Genomic DNA, 19,036 nt, shown 5'->3' with positions numbered 1-19,036 from the left:
TAACACCTTGAGCACTACAGATTCTGCACAGTTGTGTTTTTTAAGCAAGGTATATAGCCAGGTTACTCTGTTAAAAGAATTCTTCTAGATAAAATAATTCAGTCAACAATTTAATTGCACTTCTGTTTCTTAGGCCAGAGAAACTTCAAGAACTTTATCCTAGGACTGTTTTAAGGAATTACAAGAACTTCCCAGTGAGAGAATGTAGACAGTATAAATGAGCATCTTAGGAACAGCAGGCTTATGCAGCAATGCTATTGTCCAAGATGTGAAGCAACAATTTCTGCCTGGGCCAAAAAATATCTCATCTGTGAGAGGAACTTCAGCCTTTAGATCCAAATTCTAGATCTGTGGTTGCCAAGGTGTATTATTTAACAAAAAATTGCTTCCAACCATGAGGAAAGACAGGACTGAGTACTCTGAGCAGTACTGCAAAGCTGCAGTATCTGGGCATCAGCTAGAGCCATCCTTATCACAAAAGGTGTCAGGTCAAAACTCAACACAGCTGAAGGCCCCCTAAAAAAGAGACCAATGCACAGCAAAATGGGAGAAAAGAACATAAGCTGGTATTACCAAGAGGTTCTGAGAGGACACCCTGGGCATTAAGAGACCTTTTACAGGATTCTGTCCTAAGCAATAGCAAGGATTTGAGATAATGGAGCAACTTTGCTTTTTACTAAGCCTAATAGTTCCTGCAAAGAGGGTGAGGGAAATTAATTAATTTAAATACACATGGCCTGCAGTGGGTGGCTGCACATTTTGATCCTATTGCCTCTGGAGTTTCAGTGGTTTTTAAGCTCCAACATGGTATGACCTTTCATGACTTTCACAGCAGACCATTCCTATTGTCCTTCACTCTGCTCTCTGCATGCACCTAGATAAAATAATCCTTTCAGTTTAAGGCACAGCAGGACTGTAGCTGCTACCTCAAAACACCCCTAAACATATCCAGGAAGGTAGCAATGCAGGGGTTGAAATAGAGATGCTAAACATCTTCCACAAAGCACACCACCTTCCAACATACATTAGAAGAGATGTGTTGGTAAGTACTGCTCAAGTCACTTGGGCAGGAGGGGGTTTTCTGCCTCCACTGTCCTTTCAAGTACTGAATTTGGCAAATGGTTCACCCCTCACCCACAACTGCACACGTGGTCTAAACTTCTAAAATCTCTAAAATCTTCTAAATCTGAAACTACCTGGCTCTTTTTCACATTGGTTCACAGAGCTTTCACCGAGTGGTAAAAAGAATGCCAGGAGTATTTAATTTCACTTTCATAACACAGATCTCTTTCCACATTATAGAGCACCAAATCCTCCATTATCAGCTAAGACAGGATTGTGCTTTATTTCCAGGTAATGTTGTCTTGCCTTCATTGAAAGCTTTCCTTAAAAATTCTTCACATTTTGTTTCTGGTTGGTTTTGTTTTGAACAAAGTGCTTTGCAACTGCACTGAAACGAACAACCCCAAAAACACCAAAGCACACAGACTTTCAAAGCAGACAAATGTACATGTCATTTTCTTTACCTTCCTGTCCTTTGCTACTTCTGAAATAAAACAAGATTTGCTGGATTTCATATCAAAGTGTATCTTAAGAGCTCTCAAGTAGTAAATTAAACAGTTGGTAGTTGGGAAAAAAAAAATCAACCAATAAACTTGATTTGTGAACGATCAGCAGAGTAGAAGAGAAGGTGGTGTTGGACAGACCAAAAAATTGCCAGTGTTTCTCATTCATTTAGAATTTCCACTATCAGCCAATAGCAATGGGGAGAAAGGAGTACCCCACACAATAAACAAGTGGTAAGTGGAACCCTGGTAAGTCTCTAGGTACCTTTTACTGCTGCAAGTCCCTACACAGCTTTCCAGTTATGTACTTCAAAGACCAGGGAATTTACAAGCCTGAGGTTGTCTCAACAGCTGATTCTCACCAACATCCCAGTTCCTAGCAGGGTCCTTAAGGAACAGGCAGGACACTTACATTAGGCAATGTCCATGCAAATTTTGCTGCTTTGGCTCTATGCAAGACACATCCATAAGCACAGTAAAAGGCACCACTGAGACTGTTCTAGTAAGATACATAGCTTTCTTCCATTGATCCCAACTGCTTCCAGGACTGATTATGCTGTACACAGAGCAAGGACTAGACTTCAGCCTTGCTCTTGAACTCTGTTTAGAAAATTAGAGATAAGTTTGCCAACACACAAAAAAAAATTAAACCAAAAAACCCAACTCTGTATGTATATAAATGTATATAAAAAGTTATTCTAGCATCTGTGCAAAACACTGAAGTGATCACTTGTGCCTTTTTTTCCCCTTCTTCTGTGCCCCTCCAATATTTCCCTGAAAAAAGGGGATAGTCTTATTTCACCAAGTCTCTCTTCAGAATTCATTGCTACTGACATGAAGACTCTTCTCCAACTCTAAGGCAGGAGCTATATCTGCCTTTTGCAGTGTGAGACATCAGGAATAAGAGAGTGCTTTATTTTTCCAAAGCTAGGCAAGTTGTTTATTAAATCTGCAACTTCTCTGAGGTAACATGCTCAAAAAAAAATTAACAGGAACTCATTTGTTTATGGACAAAGAGGTAAGTCTGGGTGGGTTTTTTTTTCCCCTCCTTTGCACATATGCACAGGTATTCTGAGAAATCCAATACAAGTTTTCACTTCCCCAAGCAGCCACCTCACTATTCTTTCCAAATGCTTAGGTCACAAGGTTGACCATGTTTGTTTCACTGTACTGGTACACTCTTCACAACAGATATCACAGGTTAAATCTAGCCACACCATGCTGCACATTTCTAGCACTGCAGTTCTGCTTCCTACACTCAGGGCCTGCATGTTCCCCTCAGTCTGGTCAGATGGGCCAGCTCTAATCTCTTGATTGCCTTCTCAGCCTTATTTGTTTTCTCCCACAATGCCTCCACCACTACACTTGCCCAGTACTTACCAAGGTGGAATAGCTTCCTGCTATTTATCAAGTGTTTCCACTTCATCATCATAAGAAGTGCCCCCAAAACACAGGAGCTAAGGGCCATTCAGAATTCAATAAACTATTAAAATCACTCCAGGCAATTGGCAGGCAGCTAAGCCAGTGCTCAAATCTGTTATCCAGCTTTATTGCAGAGAACAAGGTTACCAGCTCCTCTTCAAGACAGAGCTACTTCTACCATCCCCCAAGTGGCTTAGAAAATAATCTGTTATTATTCTAGTGCATTCATTTTCTCTAGTTTGGTTTGGGGGGGTGGTTTCTTCATATTTTTTTCTTATATACTGACAGAAGAGCATGAACTCAAGGCAGAATTGATCCACATTGCCTACTGTACACAAAGGCTCAGACTGGGCAGGGCCCACTCAGTTAGTAGAGCCTCAGGTGTTAACTAACCAGGTGGCTTTTGCTAAATGCTGCTCCCAGTTTTTGAAAGATCCCCCACCCGAGGCTTTCAAGGTGTTTTTTAATAGTCCATTGTACCTCTCCACTTTGCCTGCAGCTGGTGCATGGTAGGGGATATGGCACACCCAACTCAATGCCATGTTCCCTAGCCCAGGTGTTGATAAGGCTGTTCCTGAAATGAGTCCCATTGTCTGACTCAATCCTCTCAGGGGTGCCATGCCTCTTTTTTCAAGGCCCAGGATGGTGTTACCCTGGTAGAAACAAGACTTTATTTCCATTCACATATTGCCCAAGCTTCTGACAGATATTCAGAAGTTCAACCACCCTGTAACTTCGCACTCATCCCAAAATAATCTCTTTTCAGGCTTCTTTTCCCCACACAGCACTGGTGCTACCCAGCTGTAGTTCTTTGCTGCTAACAGCAGCAGCTTTAGGCTCAGCAGTGAGGAGGGACTTACACTGGTCACTCGCCGGTAGATCTGCGCGGCATTTTGGCACTCGGAATAAGGATATTCAGACGTGGCCATCTCTAGCATACACATCCCAAAAGCATAAACATCAACGGACTCATCATATTTCTCCTCATACATCTCGGGGGCCATGAACTCTGGGGTACCTTAAATTAAAAGAACGATTCAGACTCTAAATGTCTCAAAGCGAGCAGAGGCTGCTGGCGTTACTCACCGCAGGGACAAGCTGGGCAAACCTGTGAGACAAGAGAAAGTGGAGGCAAAAAGAAGAGGGAGGAAACCCTTAGTGACTCTGTTGCACCAATGTACTTTGTGAGTCTTCCATTGCAAGGCCTTTATGGAATAACAATGGCACGTGAGAATGATGCAATTCCCTGTTTAGGTATGTTAGTTGATACAAATATCAGAACAGACTGGATTAGCCTGAAATCAAACAGGAGGGGAGGGGATAAGAAGAGGGAAAAACTGTAGACTAGCCATAGGCTGCAAACCAAATACTAAGGAGAGTTAAGGCACTTACCTTTTCTCCCTGTAAGAAAAGAGGCACATTAAACCTTGTTTCATAAATTACCTGACTGCCCTCTGCTGCAAAGGAAGTAGTACTGGTAAGAGCCCATAGCTAGTCTCTGACCTGGTGCTCTCCATCTACTTGCTCAAGTAGAATGGTTCAGGTAAGGCCTTGCAATGAAAAGCTCTGCTGTTACAAATAAAAATCTCCGTGAAAAGAGGATAAGAGGTAATTTTCTGCAAAGGCCACTCACCAGAGCCCTTTTCTTCATATACTTACCTTCCCACCTGCAGTATATTTATAGGCCTACTGCAGATACAGGCATTAGTGAGGGACATCCTACAGTCAAAAATACTCAGAAATACAGAGAGATTGAGTTACAGGCATAGAGCGTGAGATTCAACAAGTCCCATTTAAATAGTGTGCAGAAAATTATTGCCCAGTGAAGCATCACAGATCCCCTCTGCAAACAAAGGGACTGCATTGTATGATCAGATTTACTTCAAGCCAGAGATGCAAGTTTGCTTTTTGTAAATTTAAACACAGAATTATTTCCTGCAGACACCAGATTCCAGACAATTTACAGATCATTCTCAAGCCCATTGCTTGTTTTCACCAGGCTAAACCAAAAAAAAATGTAATTGCAGTCATTTATCCAAAGGCTAATCATTAACAAATAACTATGTAACAGATGGTAATTTTCCAGTGATAAATTTGAAGATATCACAAACATGCTTAAGAAACTATGGTTTTTAACACCATTCTTTTCTTGCCTATTAATATTTTGACCTGGTTAAGAAGCAGGAAATATTTCAGTGACAGCTTGCAAGAAAATTTACAGGTATATGCCATTGATCCCAGCTAGGAATCTGGCAGAGGACTGTTGAGTAATGCTGAATTTTAGCAAGCTCTAAATACTGAGAGTGAAAGAAACTTTATTCCCTGCAGTCTACTGACCCAACTATAAAAACAAAGCTGATAAAACCAATTCTTTCAAGAATTCACAAGAAAGATTATACTAGTTCCACCAAACCAATTTCTGAAAGAGTTATGAATGGATACACAGGGACAGAGCCAGAATAAAGCACTATTTCCCAATGCACCCTCCTAACTCACACAAATCCACATTCTACAGACTCCCTGAGTAAGGTGTTATACCACAGTCTGTGTTATTATTTAAATATAATAATAGCTTTCTTTGGTATTCCTCAGTTTCTGATACATAAACCCCTGGTGACAAGGAAAAAAATTTGGCTGTATGAACTAATGCTACACTAAATATCAAAATGTTGTTTGGTCACCAAAATGCATTTGTACATTTCTTGAAGCAGCATCACATCAAAGGTAAGATTTTAATGTAGTGAAGAGTGGTTTTATCAACAATGTTGCACTAGATTGTTGGGCAGGACAAGAAGTCTATATTCTGAATTAGCTAATGTTATAAATATATAAATAACAAAAGCACAACCAAAATTTCAACATGTCTTGGCATTAGGAACACAGAATGACCTCAGCAAGCAAGAGACAAAGCCTACATATTTTCAGGCTTTGACCATGTACCTTTGTAAGCATGTTTTTTAGCAAAGTTCTTAAAACACTCAAGTCTCCATAGAGGTAGACTGGCTCGGCAGCCTCCAAAACAGGAGAGGCTTACCTATCACACTTTTGGCAAAAGAAGCTCGTTTCAGGGTTGCCAGACCAAGGTCTCCAATCTTGACTGATCCAGTGGGGCCAGTAATGAAGATGTTGTCACATTTTAAGTCTCTATGAATGATGGGAGGAGTACGTGTGTGCAGAAATTGTAAGCCTTTCAGTATCTGACGGCACCAGCTTCGTAGTACTTTTATTTTCATCACTTTAAATCTTTTCAAATACCTAATGAAAAAAGTAACAAGAGGTTAAACAGATTCTGCTAACAAACAGTAGATTAAACTATACCATTTGCTGTTTGGAAGCAAAGAAGCAGTAATTAAAGACAGGTATCAACTTAAACTTCTATTTTAGAATCTACCTGAGCATTTAATTCCTTCTGAGGAGCTAAAGATGATTCCCCTCTACAAAACCTATCCCCTTTCTTCTAGCCAGCAGACTATAACGATGAAACAAAGATGTGAAAGCTTGGTGTACGTAGCTGATAACACCTCTGCATAGAAAATCATTCTACAGTAATTAGACAGCTGGATTAATGAATTTCAAGGCCCTAATTCAATGACAAATAATTCAAGGCTCATTAATTACAGTTCTTTACCTATTTAACTTCTCAAACACTTACAACCTCTATCTTGATTAATTATAACTGGGTGGGAAGGCGGGTCACTAGATCCAAAATGTTAATAACCAACAAAGTACAGAGCTGTGGAAACCTGCAAGAGCTCTGAAATCATTAGTCCCTCGTTTACAAGAGTAGTCAAGCACTCTGTTCAAGGTTTCCACATTACATTTTACATCTGCTTCAAATTTACCTGAGGAGTTAGCAAGATAATTAGAAATTCTTAGAGATCCCCTCCCTGGTGCAGGACAGGGTTTGATTACCTGAATCCAACTGCTACTATGGACAGATGGAGACAGGGTAGAAAAATCTTGAAAAAGGCTCTGTCAAATAACTGAGGTGAAAGAGTTCATACATAAGTCTGTATTCCTTTTGCAGGTAGAATGCAATCCGACCTTAACTGTTCTATCTTTGCCACTCCTTGAAACCCCACGTAGGAAGAGTCAAATTTCATACCAAAAATATTTTTCAATGAGCATGACCTAAGATTAACATCTTATTCTGTTACTTAACTTCAGCAGATTAGAGATGCCACAAGGTGAATAACCTCTGACAGTTTTCAAGTGCTTTCCAGCAAGGTTTCCTCTCAACCTCTATTTGGGTGAAGAGCTGTTTTGCTCCTTCTGAAAAAGTACAGGCCAGACTGCATGTAGAGAAAGGACCTAGCATGCTCTGTAGAGCAAGGACTTTATATTCTTGTTCAGTCAGAGTCTCAGATAAAGATCAGTTTCACACTACACTAAGACTGCCAGTAAATTCTGTGACCAGCATGGAGTCTAGCCACTGCAATCTTAAAACCAAAAACAAGTTGTGTTCAATTATTCCATGGTAGTGGTCAGTCTCTTCTGCAGATTCACTTAACTAGGAGATACAGTCCTGAGAAAATCACTTCAATCAGCTCCAACACAGAAATGCAGTGTATTCATCCCTTTTACTTTATTTCTCCAATTCAAAACAAGATCTGGAAAATCAAGTTGCTAGCAACGATCCTGCTGTGAAAATAAATCTGTAAAAGCAACTGGGTCAGTTCCAGAGGAAATCAGGTGTCAGAATGTAAAGGAAGGCAGGGAAAAAGCCAAGCCAAGGAAGGAGACAAACTGAAGGAGGTTCTGAATCGCATCAGCTACCACTTGAAATCCTGCTATTGACACAACCCTCATTCATCGCTCTTGAGCCTGTTCCAAAGATCACATGGTAGGGGCACTTCAGTTCAGCATCTGGAATCCCTAATTACATTCTTGGTTACAAATATGCTAGTCCACTGCCAGCTTTTCACTGTTAAAGGACCTGGATCCAACCATCACCCAACACTGTGCAGTGTGGCTGCCACTGTTCCATAAGATTAACCTGAATTAAGTCACATGTCACTTCATGCAGAAAACACTTTAAAAATGGAAGCACATACAAATAAACAGAAATAGACAAGCCTACTAGCCAGTATGTTTTCACTTTTCCTACTATCATAGAAGAACTTGGGCTTGAAGAGACCTCGGGAGGTTTCCAGTCTAAGTTTCTGTAATTACAATTACACAGAGCTCAAGGAGCCATGGGAATCCTTACTAAAACAAAACATGAGAAAACTTCCTTCTAGATACCATCACACTTGTATTCCATTCACTTTTTTACATCAAGTGACAAGAATGTCTATATCCCAAGTACCAAAAGAAGAAAGGCATCACTTTTATCAAATGCAGGTAAGGTAAACATACTGAAAAAAGATATGGAAGTAATAGTCAAATATATGCAAACACAAGTGTACAGTGTAAATCTAGGAAAATGCCACAAGCACATGAAGTACTTAATTAAGGCACAGCTGAAATCTCCCATACAGCTCACCTATCAAGTCTCAAGCAAAGTGGACTAGAATAAACTAAATCCCAGTTATAACACCAGCTATACAAGAGTAGAGAAAAACCCTAGCCAGACCTCTAAAGTTTAAAGGATTTTCAATTAAAGAGCCTATTACTTTTCTCTGGCTCAAATAAAAATATTTTCTTAATTCAAGATACAAAATAATCCCACAGCCAGAAAATTTGGGGTATTTCTTCCTACCAACACCCTACATTATAATTGTCTATTATTACTTCATCATCTTGCTTATGACACCATGTAAGCCAATCCAAATATTAAAATCTGTAAGAGGGCTAAAGGAGTAAAAAAAGGGAAGAAAAAAAAAATTTAGCACTACACATTTAGCAGAAAAGTAAGTAAATTTTATTTAAAGGCATCAGTACAGAGGTGCAAAACCATTAACTTATTACTTGTCTGAAAACAGCACATTAAGCAGCAGATCTGTTATTTTACCTGAAATACCTTCAGCAACCTGAGAAATGTCTCCACTGAACACACACCTAAATAATGTTGTCGTATCCTTAGCCATCCAGTACTATTTCAAGAGACAAACACTTCCCTGTAACTGCAGCCCAGACTCCCAGAGAGCCATTTTTCTTCTTAAGAACGTCCATTTGTAGCTATCAATAAGCATGGTAAAAAACACAAGACATTCACAGGCTATTTCAGCCAAAGGCAAACTGTTTCCAGCTCCTGCAGCCTGCTTACATATGTAGGGCGTGAATGCCTCTCCAAGAGTAAAATGGGCACTGAACAAAGTGAGGGATGCAGAGCCCCTTTATTCCAGAACTGGCAGCTTCACTCCCAGCAGAGGGATGGTGGCTGGAGCTCGGGACATGCTCCCATAGAGGAGCAGAATCCCTTTATTGCAGAGCTGGCAGCTTCACTCCCAGCAGAGGGATGGTGGCTGGAGCTCAGGACATGCTCCCAGCGGGGCAGAGAGCAGAGCCCCGAGAGCCCCACGCACCACTAGAGGCCCTCGCAGCAGCTGCAGCCCCAGCACTCTGCTTTTAACTCAGCCTTCAGCACACCACGAGGTGCACTCGGCTGTCTCACAGGTCCAAACTGCAGGATTTTTATCTGAAGCTTCAGCAAGTTTCAGATAAAAGAATAGGTGGTGAATTTTTTTCTTTTTACATGTTATTTGTATTGTGGTAACAGCCAAAACCTCCCCAAAGAGGTGAATTAATTTGAGCTTTGAACTTTATGAACTAGCTCATCCTTAATGGAAAGCAGCTGGAGGAAAAAAAACCCAAATTCTGAGAAGTGAAAACTAAGTATTGCCTTCCTGAGCTGTTAAAATCCAAAAGTCTTGTGAATGTGCTTACTGGGACATCACAAGTAAGAAGTGACAAGCTTGCTAACTCAAAAGATGTTCTAGGACACCCTGCAATGCTAGTAATGCTCCTCTTACACAAGAATGTTCCTATGGTAGGTTATCCCTCAGCAGCAGGGCTCAGTTTTCATCTAAATATCACCTACTTCTAGTGCTCTAGTGCTGTGCTAATGAAACTCTGTGACTTGTCTTAATGTACTTACGTTTTTAATGTTCCAGATGTCATGAGTTCCGTCACAAGAACAATACACTTTTTTCCTTTGACTGTAGACTCCCAGGAATCATAGAACCTGACAATATTGGGATGCTGAAGCCCTTTCAGCATCCCAGCTTCCTCTTTAAATCTCTGTCGCTCTGACTTGGACAGCTTCCGATCCTAATGAAAAAGAAAAGGTGCATCAGAAAGTTTTGCTTCATTTTCTTATTGAGAGGCAGCAACTTGAACACAGTTAGGTACACACGAGAATCACATGTTTTAAATGCCATCTGGTCTGCAATTACCTTTAAATATTCTGTTTTGAACACATTCTATTAGTCTTTTTATAATATGTTGCTCTGTATAATTCTATTGCTCTCAAGGTTAAGAACTGCATGTCTGCAGACTAACTCCTCTTTCTGCTTTCTCCTGCTTTACTACTCTTAATAAATTTAGCTGTTGCCTGACTTGGGGTGGAAAGGGGATATAATGTCTTGAACACTTCAGTGTTTGAGAATGAAATCAGATCATTTAAAGCATGTCCCTCTCATGTTGTACATTACAATAACTTTTCATTATTCCTAGATATCTGTTCAGACCACAGGTTAAGAGATGGGATTAGCCACCCATAGAGGGGGTTAAGCATCAAACCTCTGTTAACAGACAGTATGCTCCTGTAGCTGCAGACCATCAAGTGAATGAATTGGATTTTCTTTGATTAAATGCAGAACCTCACGATTGAGCAAGTTTCCTGAAATCTCATGTCAACAAAACCAAAAAGTTACTCTTGTAACTCCCAGTAGAGACAGAAAGCAATCTTTTGGCCAGAGGCAGAACACAAAACAGCATTCCTGGACTGTTGTGTTGCAGCTGGCCGTCAGCTATCACCAAGACTTGGAGCAGCTATTACCTGAATGAGCAGCACATCTCAGAATGACATCTCTTTATGCCATGCAGTGTTCTCAGTCTGCCAAGGCATGACCATTGCACTGCTCACACCAGTCAGACTGACTGACTGGCACAAACCGGGTCCATATGCAGTTTGCATTAAAAAAACCAAAATATTTCAGGATATACTTATAGCCAAGAATTTCAGAAGCATTATTTCTAAGTTATTTAGCAATAACTGAAGGCCTATTTGTCAGATCTGAGTAAAAATTTTAAGTCCTTGATTTCATATTGTCTTTTCCATTAAAAGGAGGCAGTAAAAACACACAGGATTTACTTATACTCCCATTGTGCTCCAGACTGTAATTCCTCTTCCTTTGTTTACAGGTCATGTGTTTTCTCAATATAATTCAGCCATGTAATATCTAAACCATCCTACATTCACTAAGACCATCAACATTTTCTAAAAGGTTCACAGAGTATCTTCAGGCATGGACAAACTTCTTTTTCAGATGAAGCTCCAATTTTCACAAGTATACAATTTCCCTGGGTAAAAGTCTGAAAACAGGTTTGAAATCACCTCAGGGATCAGTTTCCTACTGGTGTCTAGAATGTCACTCACCTTTACAATTCTTACGAAAATGAAAAATCCTTATGTATGACTAATTTAATCTACAGACATCAAAAACCATTCAGTCCTACAACTACTTAACTCTGCAGAAATCAGCATTACTACCTCTCCCCATTCTTTCATATTCGTATTTGCACAAGTTTTGATATAGCATTTGAAGAAACACTCCCCTAGTAACTGAGCATTCATGTCTGCTTAGGTGTTGCTGGAGTTTTTATATGTAATTAGTACTCTAATTTGAGCTAATAGCCTCCCTTTCAGTATAATGAACAAGGCAGCACAAGTTCTGTTCCAAACCTCAATCTTAAACTGCTTCAAACTGCTGAGACAGAAAAGCAGTGAGCTCCAAGAGGTACAGCTGACCATACACACATGCAGCAGTGCTTCAAACAACACAATCACAATATCATCTTTCTTACAGGAAAATAAAGCAGTATTCTCAGCCTCTGCTCTTGACCCTCATAACCCTTTTTTAAGCCACTGTACTTGGCTGTAAATTCAGCTACTATATAAAGTCATTATACAAAAAAGGCTGCAATAATTATTTTTCTATCACTTTTAAATAGTCAATATGAAAACCTGCATTCATTTTTGTCCAAACCCAAGATTTTTGATACACATTCGGATTACATTTCCTTTATTGTGTGCATACTAACAAGTTATCTACCACAAACTGTTAACCAGTTTTAGACCTACACTGACATCAAGTCAAGGCTATTTCATTTCAGTCTCATTTTAACCCACGTAACCCAATCTCCCTTCAGGGCTTTATTCAGTTTTCCCTGCCCCTGTACTACTGTCCCCAAATAGAAACTAACAAGTGCTAATCACCCTTATCACTGAACCGACTCCTAAGAGGCACTCACTCACATTTGGACTCACTTCTCTCTCTGGTCACATCCATGGCAGCATCATGTTCCTGCAAACACAGCTGTGACGTTCAGCACAGACACTCAACACTTCAGCGCTGGCATTAAAAACTCACCAAGACCATGCAATAGACTAAGTAAAACAACACTGCTTTCAAAGTCACAGTGCCCCAGTGATCTGGGACAAGTTTGGACAAAGCACAGGCCAAAAACTTTCACCCAGGAACACAGCTATGTTTTTGCAACCAAGGAAACCCTGCACCCTTCAGTACATAACTGCAGCAGCAAAAGGGAACATTAAACAGAGCTGGAAGAAAGAGACAGAGAGGCCACTTGTTCCCTAAGCCCAGCAGTGCATACTACCTTTTACTACCCTCATTTCCTTGGACACACAACCCACACCCTCATCTGTAACAGGTTTTTATATTCTTCTCCTAAAGGAACACTAATGCTAGGTTACAGAAGACTGCCAATATACTTTAAAAGAACCCACAACCCAAACATTCAGGAAAACACTGAGTCTCCTGTACAATTATGCCAACAAAGCCTGTATACACAATGACTGGTTTTAGCTGTACAAATTACATTCTAATGCAACTTGCAAACGGTTGTCCTGCAGGCCAACATACAATTTAAAATGACAAGTCCATTTTCAAAACCTGAGTAATTAAAAATATTAGACAACGAGATCTCCCAGGCTGCATAGACACAGACTAAAATAGAGCCTATCCCAAATGCATGTTGGCATCCTTTGAGCCATTAGTATGGGCAAAAGTGACAACTTCACCTCATGCTTGTTCTTGTACAAAAAATGCAACTTAAGCAGCTGCAGCTACTAAAATATTGAAATAAGCAAGTAAAATAGAGCACTGTATGTAATTTGGGAGACTGAGCTGTTACCAGCCATGCTAGGTATAAATAGCTCAGGAAAAGCAGGGGAATGAGAGTATCTTGGCATCACATGGAATCCAGAAAGTAGCTGTAGAGCATAGCTGTGGCAGAGAGAAAGAACCATCATGACTTAGTGAGAATTAAAAAGAGCGTTTAGCACTTTTTTTTGGGAAGGGAACAGTTTCCACCATCCTCAGTTATAACTGCATCCTGCAAAAGACTCAAGCCCAGATGTGTTTTCCCAGCAAGGCAGCTCCTGGGGGCAGTACTCAGAATCCATCGTGGCCTCTGAGCAGGAGGCTGCAGAACTGAAGGACCCTCAGCTCTATCTCCACTTCTAAAGATGTAATGAAATCTGTGGCCTATCACCCAAAATATGCCCTCCTTTTGCCTAAATTATTGTAAGTGTGAATCAGACAAGCAGATTTATCCCCTGCAGCCTTTTTCCTATAATGCATGGTCTTAATATGTACATAGATGGACCACTTCCACACATATATGTTGTTTTCATTTGAAAGCAGAAATATAGGTTTCACTGATTAACATTCCAGTTTCACCAAGTACAAGATCAGTTAGACAATTTTAATGTTTTTGTTGATTTAATTTTTTTTTTAATCAAACAGCCAAAAACTAAACAAAGTAGAAAGACTCACAAGTAGTTTTCCATAAGTCTAGGAAACTTAAACAATTTTATAAAGAGGCCAGCACTTTAAGAACAGTTAGTAATATACAGCTTGATATCCTATCCTTCAAGGACCAAGTCATTTTGGAATTCCCACTAATAAAATTTAAAAATGGATATAGTCTCTCCTTTCTCAGTCTTTTGTTACCATAAGCAACCTTAGGCAGACAAGACAAAGTCCTAAATCTAGAAGTTAGCAAATCACATTCTTGTAGTAGCTCAGCTGGCACACGCTGAGCAGATATAGCCCAAATATTTTTAAAAATATACAAAGCTGTCAAACTATAGCAGAGCTTGCTTTCTAAAATGGATTTAACTACCTTATAAAATAGACAGCATTGTTCTTCCTAAACTGATAGCTTCCCTGGAGGACCTAAGTGTCACATCCTAATCACTGGGCTGCCCTTTGAACAAACTGAAACAGATGCATCAAGCCTACTCTGTTCATTTCATTCATTCCTTTCCACCTACATTAAATTGTTTTGACAAGCCAGGACACACAGCAAGGCGTCCCAGCACGTGATTTGTGGTTCTGCAGTGCCAGGGGCCTGAAAGGAGACAAGCAGCAAATGAAACGATTGTTCAGCTCAGAGAATTCAACAAGCTTTTCTTGGCTGTTTCCACTTATCCATGTCCTTCCCATCAGATTTGTTTTGGTCAGGAAAGAGCTATCAGAGGTGTTTACATTTTTCAATGTAAAACAGGGATCTTGGGCATTCGTGATAAAGCAGGTACAGGCTTACTCTTCCACTAATTTCCTTAATGTACAGCACCATGAATTACATGCAGCGTTGTTACTACCCTCTTTCTACCCCTGTACCTACATGCCTTATATAAATAAAAAACAAACCAACCCAAAACAACTCCTTTCCCCCCCTAAAATTAGCTATTGTACCAAGCCACAACAAACAAAGCTCATAAGCAAAAAATGCCTATAGTCCTGTGGTGGTTTGTTTCAGCCAAGACTTACTATCTACTCAGCATCCTCAGTATGGAAAAAAAAAACATTTCTGGCACCTAAATTAATCTTAAATTTCAACTGGGAGATTCACACAGTCACTGAGCCTATGAAGTAATTTCCCATGTGTTTTCCTTTCTATATGTCCACAGTCCTTCTGAGTTCTGTCCTGTTCACATCAGGACAAGAAATCCCACATCTGCAGAACACATCCCAGTGCCCAGAGCACTCACAGGGCCCAGTCCAGACAGCAGAGGCAGCCAGGAGCCTCCTCATCAAGGCACTGCACTCTGCTCACATCCCTTGAGTCTCTTCAGCCAGCCCAAGCTCAAGCAAGACTCCCACTATTTTTACTGAATTTTTACTGACTGACACCAAAAGGCCTGAGCTGAAGTCCGGGACAATTCAGGTGGCATCAAACAGACACAGCTTTGCACTGGTGGCACAGTGCACCTCACCCTCAAACACACACTACAGGATACCAAGCAAGTGGCCACCAAGAGAAATACTCAACATGAAAGGAACTACACCTGCCAACTCCTGCTATACATGCTCCAAGGTGATTTTCACCTCCTTAACATCAAGGACAATTCACATTGCTGAAGAGCTGGGGAACCTTCATGCACAGCAGAATAAACCAGACTCAGAAAACTTCCCATGATCTCCATCTACAAATAAGCAGACTCATAAGCAATATAGGTCAACTTTAAACTGTTTGGGTTTTGGTTTAAAAACAAAAAACACAAACAAAAATTCAGTGAATGAGCTGCTACACAATTTAGAGCTCTTCCATCTTCCACAATATTAGGAAGATAAGCAGTAAAGAGGAAACAGAGAAAGACTGGACACTTCATATACTATAGACAGGTTTTACTAGTTTTCTGCATATCATACCTCTAGATCCAGAAATGATACACAGCTATGGTGCAGGGACAGTTAGTGGGTTGATTTGCAGGGAGGGTTAACTAGACTACAGCAACAGTATGCAGTTTTCATCCAGACATGCAGTAGAAAAATTAGTAGCAATGAACTGTCTTCAAGTGATGTGATCTGTAAATGTACAGCCACGAGAGACTTCAAAGTGCTGTTGAATTATAGATAGTCTGAATCACAAGCAAGGTGAATTAGCTATCTCTGCTGGGGTTACACTGAGCAGCATTTTGTCAGGCATTCAAATGTCTGAAAATCTGAGTGAAGACACTGCAGCTCCCAGCCTATTATTTGGAGGAAGAAGTAGCATACAGAACAGACAAATGTTCTTCTGTGTGCATTTCTGCAGCATATGAGAAAGGCTTTGCAAGCCTTTAAGCAAGGTTAATGAGGGGTCATCAGAGGAGAAGCTAGCAAGACTGTGTTCTGATATTCAGCACTGTTAATGGAACTGAGGCTTTGTGGGCTGCAGTGTTCTCATCCTGAAAAAATCTAGCAGTTAAGAGGAAAAAAGAGCACAGTAACCATTGAGCTAGATTAACAAAATATCAACAAAGAGTCCACTGAGCTTAAAAATCACCCAGCATTACACAGTTGGTGCCTAGGAATGGAAGTCTCAGTGCACAAGCACTGCATCTACTTTTCTGCATCAACACATAAACCACTTAATACTTTCCAGCATTAAAGACTAGGTAGAGAGATAAAAGGGAAGGGAAAGAGACTGTTCAAAATACATCCCTGCACAGCAACAGAAAAAAAAAAAATTGATCAAAGATCTGCACAGATCCTTCCATCACTCTACTGCCTACAAACCACTGAACACAAAAAAATGGTTAAACAGAGCTGAGGAGCTGCTGTTCCAAAAGTACATATCCAGGCTAAGAAACACCCCAGCCACTCCTCATAAGGCTTGTGCTCTGAACCCACTGCCAGCTTTGCTGCTCTTCATGACATGCTCCAGCACCTCACTGCTCTTCTCCTGGTGAGAGGCACAGAACTTCCCAGTCACTTTCCTGCTCCCCTCAGTTTAAAGATAGAAGACAAAGCTTCTGACAGGTAGTAAAATACTATGCAAGGCCAAGTTAATGCTTATTGAAAGAATGATTTCACCTTGCTCCTTGGCAAGTCTCCACAAGAAGAATCAATTTTATATAAGCTACAGACAATCTTCATGGAGCATGCAAATAACCTGAAGAAAGACAACACTGAAGTATAAAATATGTATCTAGCACAACAGAAAAGAATAGGCTTGCAACAGTTAACATTTTAAGGTTCCTGATGAAGGGTAAATATTTGCTGTAGGTTTCCTCTTATACAAGGTATAAAAATGCATTAAGTTTCAGCAAAGTACACAAGTAGTCAACCTAAGTGAGACACTGAGGGATTATTCCCATTGCTTGTCAGTTTCTTGGTGAAAAGCACCTGCCTTCTAAATTTTTCATCCCTGGTTATGTGGAAGGCAAAGGAAAATGAGTAATTGATTTGATAATTCTCTTCTGTGTTTTAATTTCTGGCATTTCAATGCACTGGAACAGTAACTAAATAGAAAATTCATTGGAAGATGAAGTAATTTGTTAAAAAACACAAAAATTACAAGTACTTCTTGTCCTTTCCTTTAGAATTGTTGCTGTTAAATGATACAGCAAATGTACCTAACTTTACTTATGCTGCTCAAATGTTAGAAATTAAGAAACAAATCATACATAACCTGACAGATAACTGATGGTAGGAGGAGGGAAATGAAACTCTAAATGATCAAACAAAAGGAGGACAGAAGTCTTCATCAGTCACCATTCAGTCTAAGTCAATTACACATATCCTGAAGGAATTTGTACTTCATCTTTGTCTCAACACTGAAGGGGAAATCTCTGCAAACTACAGCCCACATATGTGACCAAAAGATTCCAGCACCACTCCCCATTTTATCCTGTGATTGTCTCCGTTTTGATGAAGCTGTGACTCACCACCACAGGCCAAGGGGGCAGAACCACCAAGAATTCTGATCCTCTGTGCTCACTTTCCTGCTTTTACATTTGCAGTAGTCCCTGTGCCACCAGTAGCAGTAGCAGCATCTAAGACACCTGGTGGCAGTAATGTCATGGACTTTTAACCTATGCTTGAAGAGACATCCTCAGCAAGAGTCTCTTGGGAAGAGAAAAGGTATCAGAACCCATGTCTCTGCTTGCTTGCACCAAGTTCTGGCATCGTTGCAAATACAATCTCCATCACAACCACAACAGCAGAAAAACACTAACAGTAGATGAGAATGTTTCTTCTTTATGTAAGGTCACAAGAGTCTTGAGAGTACAGTTCCCAATAACAAAGTTTATCTTTTGTTACAGTAGCAGTGTGGGAATTTTTATTTTCAGCAATGCCAAAGGTGACCACACTGCTGGGATATTGCACTTGGATACCATTTGCAGTACTAGATAGAAGGGTCATGGCCAGTGCTCACCAGAGACACAGAGGTGCAAACACACAGTTTCCAAAAATTCAGCCAGTGTACATTTTTAGGTTACTCCTAAAATTTTAAGAAGCATTCATAATTTGTAGAAACGAAGTCTCTTTTGGATGCTTGCTTTCCAGAGCTGTGTTATGTGTGAATATACACATCAAACACATCTGTACTGCTCCTCTCTCCAGTCTCTCACATCAGCAGCATCATCCTTAAGCAAAACAAGTTGGCTGAACTCAAACCTGAGCCAAAGACCCCTTCCAAAGAAAACAGTGACTGAGCTGCACATCATCTAATCAGAGTACATTAAATACCATACTCTTACTTTACCAAATCAATTACATATTTTCCTTTGCTCTCCACAAAATCAGAAAGCAAAAAAATTTGAACAGTAGATATGAAACCTAAAGCTTAGACATGACCTCTTCTGGAATGTTCCAGGTCCTCAAGAATCTGGACTAAGAATGGCAAGCAACTGTTTAGGCTTCAGTCATTTCTATTCTAGGGTTGCTCTAGGCAGCATTTGTGTTTCCTTACGTAGAAGTCTTGAGGGGGGAAAAAAAAATGGTTAAAAGATTTATTGAATTAATCCATCCTGAGAGGCTGAACATTAAGGGACAGTAATCAAAACGCTGGGCTATACAAAAATAATCAGTAAAAGAACAGAGAGCTCATCTGTTTATTTTCAATTTTAAATTGTTATTTGATCCATG

The 19,036-nt window shown here is 40.2% G+C and overlaps 1 protein-coding gene across 20 annotated transcripts in view; it reads right to left on the bottom strand.

Moving 5' to 3' along the window:
- Positions 1–19,036, bottom strand: part of WNK1 (WNK lysine deficient protein kinase 1) — a 98,370-nt gene that overhangs the window by 55,591 nt on the left and 23,743 nt on the right. For all 20 annotated transcript variants that reach the window (XM_054514934.1, XM_054514936.1, XM_054514935.1 and 17 more), the window contains exons 2-4: positions 10,027–10,199; positions 6,022–6,242; positions 3,848–4,005 (exon numbers count right to left, since the gene is read on the bottom strand). In XM_054514934.1, coding sequence (XP_054370909.1) covers positions 3,848–4,005; positions 6,022–6,242; positions 10,027–10,199 — 552 coding nt within the window. The remainder of the gene's footprint in view (positions 1–3,847; positions 4,006–6,021; positions 6,243–10,026; positions 10,200–19,036) is intronic.

Source organism: Molothrus ater, chromosome 5 (genome assembly GCF_012460135.2).
Source record: "Molothrus ater isolate BHLD 08-10-18 breed brown headed cowbird chromosome 5, BPBGC_Mater_1.1, whole genome shotgun sequence".
In the NCBI taxonomy this organism is placed as follows: domain Eukaryota; kingdom Metazoa; phylum Chordata; class Aves; order Passeriformes; family Icteridae; genus Molothrus; species Molothrus ater.
The sequence above is the reverse complement of the archived record's forward strand: the minus strand, read 5'-3'. Positions and strand labels throughout refer to the sequence as shown.